This window comes from Planococcus citri, chromosome 2 (genome assembly GCF_950023065.1).
Source record: "Planococcus citri chromosome 2, ihPlaCitr1.1, whole genome shotgun sequence".
NCBI classification, from domain to species: Eukaryota; Metazoa; Arthropoda; class Insecta; order Hemiptera; family Pseudococcidae; genus Planococcus; species Planococcus citri.
This window is the reverse complement of record NC_088678.1, coordinates 75,259,951-75,265,950: the sequence shown is the minus strand read 5'-3', so window position 1 is coordinate 75,265,950 and position 6,000 is coordinate 75,259,951. Positions and strand designations below refer to the sequence as shown.

General features: G+C 32.5%; 1 protein-coding gene across 1 annotated transcript; it reads right to left on the bottom strand.

Annotated features, from left to right (window-relative positions):
* Nucleotides 1–2,386: 2,386 nt before the first annotated feature.
* On the bottom strand, nt 2,387–4,555 carry LOC135837745 (sex peptide receptor-like). Its single transcript, XM_065353126.1, has 2 exons — nt 3,302–4,555; nt 2,387–2,840 (listed from the first exon to the last, which is right to left on the bottom strand). The coding sequence occupies exons 1-2, from the start codon at nt 3,943–3,945 to the stop codon at nt 2,396–2,398; spliced, it is 1,089 nt and encodes a 362-aa protein (XP_065209198.1). The 5' UTR covers nt 3,946–4,555; the 3' UTR covers nt 2,387–2,395.
* Between the last annotated feature and the right edge of the window lie 1,445 nt (nt 4,556–6,000).

The window sequence follows — 6,000 nt, the reverse complement described above, 5'->3', positions numbered from 1 at the left end:
TGATCCTCCCAGTGGATACCTACTTAGTACCATTGGAGATCTTTGGTTTGTCTGAACGTGCAAAGGTTAAGTTAACCTAACCTAACCTAACCTTACCTACATTTGGGACCGGTTCCCTTAGAACTGTTCGCGACTAAGTATAAGCCATGTAAAGTTCGGTTAAGTATAATTCGCGTATAAACCACGTATTTCGTGTTTCAAAATAAAAACATTAATATAAAAACTTGAAAACATTTTGTGTGTTCTTTCTTCCACTACAATTATGAAGAAATGAAATTGATTGTCTCAGCTTTGATACAGAAATTCTTAAATGATTTTGAATTTTTTTTAATGCCGAGAAATTTTTGAAAAATATACCTATTGTTGAAAGCCTGAAAAAAGCAACGAAACTGTCTTTGAAAAATTATGATTCGAAATCAAAAATTGAATATGAGTGACTTTTTTTTGTACCTTTTGCAAAATCTTATGCAAATTTATTGTTGTCGGCTAGCCCGCTTAAGGATCTATTGCACCTCCCCTGGTCCATCCTTCGGGACAACTGGGTTCAAATCGTTTGGAAGCCTCCAGCGACTTTTTGAAAATTAAAGGAGCCTCCAGCGGATTTTTGAAACTTGAAATCCCCGCAACATTTTATCAAATGGAGTTGGCAAGCTGAAATTTACTTCGCAATATAATTTCAATACGATATGAAATCGACTACATGGTGGTTTGAAATGGTTTTATGAATGATTTTGAAACTTCCAGCTACTTTTTGGAAATTTCAATTTTCCAAAAAACACCATACGACCACTCAAAAAGTCACTGGAGGCTCCAAAACGACTTGAAATTCACCAGCAGACGACTTCGTAGCGTATTGAAATCAGTTTGCAGAATGAATTTTGACTCCCCATCTCCGTTTGATGACATTTTTAGGAAATTTAAAGTTTCAAAAATCTACTGGAGGCTCTAGTAATTTTCAAAAAATCGCTGAACGCTCCAAAACGCCTTCTAATCCTCCTGCAGTTGACTTCGTAACGTATTGAAATTAGTTTGCAGAGTAAATTTCGGTTATCCAACTCCATTTGATGAAATTTTGTGGGAATTTCGAGTTTCAAAAATCTGCTGGAGGCTCCAGAACTGCTCAAAACGGCTTGTAACAGTTTTCAATCGATTTGGCATGTCGGAAATAGGATGCATCCCAAATTCCAGCTTTCTTGATCGATTTGGTAAAATTTTGATTTTTCCCCTCGTTTTTGGCCTAAATTTGACTTTCAAAAATTCACCAAAAATTGAAAAACGCACTTTAGCACTTGAAATTTTGATAGGTGATGAATTTTTGCTTGATCTTTCGATTTACCTTTGCACAGTTTGAAAAAATGTTGTGCAAGTCCTATGTTGGAACGCAAAATCTGCGATTTCGGCTGACCTGTCAATCAAAATGGCCGCCATTTTGTAAGTAGGGCCACTTTTTTTTGAGTACAAGGGCTAGAAATGTTCCTTAGGACTCCCCTTTTAAGAAAAAAGCTGTCCCGGAGGATAGACAGGGGGTGCAATAGATCCTTAAGCGGGCTCCCCGACTATTATTGATAAAATTAAGATCAACATTGTGAAGAAATTGTTGAGTTTTTGATTTGAAAATTATGAATTATGCAAATTCATTAATAGGTAAAATTAAAATCAACATTGGGAGGAAATTCTTGCATTTTTCATTTTAAACTCTTGAAATAATTTCAATTTTATAGAGTCACCTTTTTCGCAAAAAATCCCAAAAAGTTTCAATTTTTTCTCTATTAGTCTCTTTTTTGCCAGAAATTGCTACTTTTAAGTTTTAAATGCTCTCAAAAAGTTCCTTCTTCAGCCCATGCTAACATTCTTAAACCCTTGCTGTTTGTTAAACAGTGTCAAAAGTTCTTGCTTTTTCAAAAATTGACAAAGAATTCAACTTACCAGCAAAATGGTTGAAAATTTTGAGTTTTTTTTTTTAGAATAATATTCAAAAAGTTTCATTTTTTATAATATTACTTGAAGTCTCGTTTTTTTGACAAAAATTGCGAAAAAATATCGGTTTTTTGAACAAAAGTCCTGATTTTTGGTAAAATTATCAAAGTAGATAAGTACATTAGCGATATTTGGTTCGAGCGAGGTAATATTAGTTTCAAAGCCAATTTCAAAAAAATCATAGATCTTCCAAAAATAGTAAATTTTGAGTTTTCGAAAATTCGCAAAAAATCTAAAAATAAATTTGTGCTGCTAAAATTTTCATATTTACCCTTATTGTACCTAAATGCAGGAAAAAATTCAAAGATGTTTTTTGTTAGGTATTCAGTGTTGAAAATACAACAAGAATTATAAACGATTTTGAATTGATTATTCAATCAATATACAAAATGACTAAAAGCTACTTAATTAGATATATTTATTGAACTGCATCAGTTTTTGTACATGAAACATCAGTTTCTTTGATATCTTCCGAAACAACAGTGGTTTGTTTTTGATTGGAAACAGAATTATTACAACTAAACATAGATCTAAACGTGCTTCTAAATTGATGACTCAGCGTATAATATACTACGAATGTGATGGAAATATTAAAATTAGTTATGGACTGGAATATTGTTTGCAGCGAAGTGAAACATTCTTTACGAATCACGGTGGCTTTTTCATTGTAAATCATTCGCAGCAAACTCAGTATTCCTTTAGGAAATTCGGCTATGAAAAATAAAGCCACGACTGTGAATAGTATGGTTGTTGATCTGTTGATTTGTTGTTTCATTTTGGTCGTTTTCATTTGATTTCCAACGGTTGCAGACTGAGTTAATTGTTCTTGGTGGGTTTTTCTTGCTATTAAAATGACGATGAGTCTAGAAAAAAACACCGAAAAAAACGAGACAGAAAAAATTTAAAAATTCAATTTGGTCGTAATGAAGATTGTGCGATGCAAAATTTGAGACTCAAACAATGAAATTGATCAGAGAGTGGATCGCTCATGGGACAGCTTTCTACATACATAAATAAATGCCAGCTTGATGATTTTGAATTTTCCAGAATGTTTAAGTTTGAAAATTTGATGATTTGATGAGAAAATCAGATGACCCCCAAAAAGCGATAAAAAACAAATTTTTTGTGAGCTTAAGAATTATAGTTATGTCCGGGGCGGGGGGGGTCATCATTATAGGCTATTCAATCCTCCAATTATTTTAATTTTCAGTTCGAGTGACTTGAATTTTTTAAAGCTGTCCTATGGGTTTCCATGCTCTGATAAAAATATTTAGAAAAAATCATTGACTGAGTAACTGAATGGTTGCTTTGTTGTCCTACTTACCTATAAGTTAACCAAGTCAGCACAACTGCTGGTACCAATCTACCAATTACTCCCTTCACGATGGACGATGTTCCGTGCATAATTGGACTTTTTTCATAAGTAGATTTATAAGTGATCGTTTGATTTACATTCGTCGTGACTATCTCACGCGATAAATACGTCGGTACACCCAGCAAAATGATGCACATTATGTAACCAGCAATCACCACATTTCTCGTTATTTTCATACTGCACCATTGACGTTCCTTCAGCGGATATACTACAGCTATGTATCTCCTTAAGGTCAACAACACTGTGAGAAATACTGACATAAAGTGAGCCGTGGCTGTCAGAGCATTATACCATATTCTAAACACTGCCCACCAGTAGGTCAATTGTGTTTCAGGATCGTGATAATACATACATTTCAGCCCAGCTGATAAAAAACGAGCCAATAGGTCTAGAAAGTCGACCAGAGCTAAATGAGTGAATATCAGGTTGGGTGGTGAAATCATCGGTTTCCTTGTGAATACCAGTAGATTGAGGAGATTTGAAACGGCGCCGAAAAAACATATTATTATATTGGATGGAACGTGCATGTTGACTTCGTAGTATCGGCCAATTTTCAGTAATGTAGGTGGGCAGTATGATGCTTCGGTTGACATCTTGGTGGTGTTTCCTTGTGATGTTCGTCAATTTTTGCTGATGTTACACCATAATAATCCTGGTGTTGATAAAGTAGCAATATTCAAAAAAATGGTTGCATTTAAAAACTGAACGTAAATTTTACTTTATTACAAATACGTGAGTTTTTTCTACCGACGAAAATAATTTTTCATACATTATTATCAATGATAATCAAGCACCGGACACTTTTTAGAATTTTATAAAATTATTTTGATATTTTGTTCAAATACTTGACATGTTCTCAAAGTTTTAAACACATACACTATCGTCAATATTCGCGATTAAACTGAACTGTGGTGTAGGTAGGTAAGTAGTAGGTATCCACTATAGATATTATTGAAAAAAGTAGTTTTTACTGCAGTACACATATGGTATGTACGTACTTAAATGCAATAACATCATACAAATTTCACGAGAGAAAAATTTTCTTAGAAAATGCCAATTTATCGCGATCATTCTCAGTCACATACTGGTATAGGTAAAGGTATAAATGGTATGTTTGCCAATGGAGTAGATATTATAACTTATCCAAATTTTTGTAATAGTGGCTCATATTTCCATTATACCATCGTTAATTACGACGACGAACTGTATCTTTAAAACTAGTTTGGTTTATATTTTCTATACTTAAACTAGTTTTCGTTGCAATACTCGTATTTAAATATTTTTATTTATTGTGAAGTGTGGCACTATAACTTGATGCATAGTTGACCTTCGCGTACGTATCACCCATCAATAGTTGGTTGTTTTCTACCAGACGAAGGCTAATGCTCTGACCAACATGCTCCTCATGTAAGTGACCACTTGTACTTTCATTCTGTGATCTGTGCTACTGCCATGCCAATTTCGGTAGTAATGTACTGAAGAAATCTCTTCGATCTTGTAACTACGTATTTGCACAGTTTGAAAAATAGGAGCTCACGTGGGATTTTTTCGCAATAATTCAGTACACATTTTATAAACGTTAAACGTAATATAAAAATCTTATTGGTATGAAACTTAATCGAAAGCTTATACGAGTATGTATTACTTACAAGAGAGCGTTTTGAGCAAGCTAGATCGAAAAATCATGCCTTGTAACTCCTTTGACCAAAATTTCGAGTGTTGAAGTTCATTTTTGGAGACTTTTTTGAAAATTCAAAAAGTTCAAAAAAGCTGTTTTAAAGGAATTTTTTTAAACTTTTTCATAAAACATAATTTTTTTGGTTACTTTTGGTACCATATTTAACCAAACTAAAAGTATGTAACTGTTGACTATTTTTTTCAACGTTTCAGTTACTAAAAGTGTTTTTTTTCTTTTTTTTTTTTTTTTTTTTTTTACAAATTTTCAAACATTCTACTTTTTATATACACCTTACCTTGATAAGTTGTCAAAGTCTCGCTTTCTGCCCTAGAAGAAAAATCTCTACCTTTGTCGAAAAAGTCGCGTTTCTTGCTGAAAATGGTCACTTTTTTCGCAAAAAATTTCAAAAAGTCTTGATTTTTTCACCTTTTTTTCACAAAAGTCTCTTTTTTGCCATAAATTGCCAAAAAACTGCCACTTTATTGAAAATGCTTCCAAAAAATTCCTGCTTCAGCTTATACTCAAATTGTCAAAACCTTGTTTTTTGTCAGAAATTTTTGCTTTTTCAAATTGACAAAAATTTCAACTTCCTAGCAAAATGGTTGAAAATTTTTATTATTTTTTTTGCAGAAAATTAAAATATTACTCAAAGTCTCGTTTTCTTGATGAAAATTGCGAAAAAATATCGTTTTTTTGGCTAAAAAGTTTTGCGTTTTGCTAAAATGATCAAAGTATTGTTTTTACTTTTTTTGTGCAAAAATTCTTGCTATTTATCAAAATATTATGTAATTGCTAAAAAGTAACTTTTTTGTTTAAGAATTACTTAGAAGTTTCTCCTTTTTGTCCAAAACTGCTATTTTTTGGTCAATTATTCCCAAAAAATTCTTGCTTTTTGCTAAAATTGCCAAAGTATTACTTTACTGCTTGTCAGAGAAATATTCAAATGTTCTTGTTTCTTCAAGAATTGAAA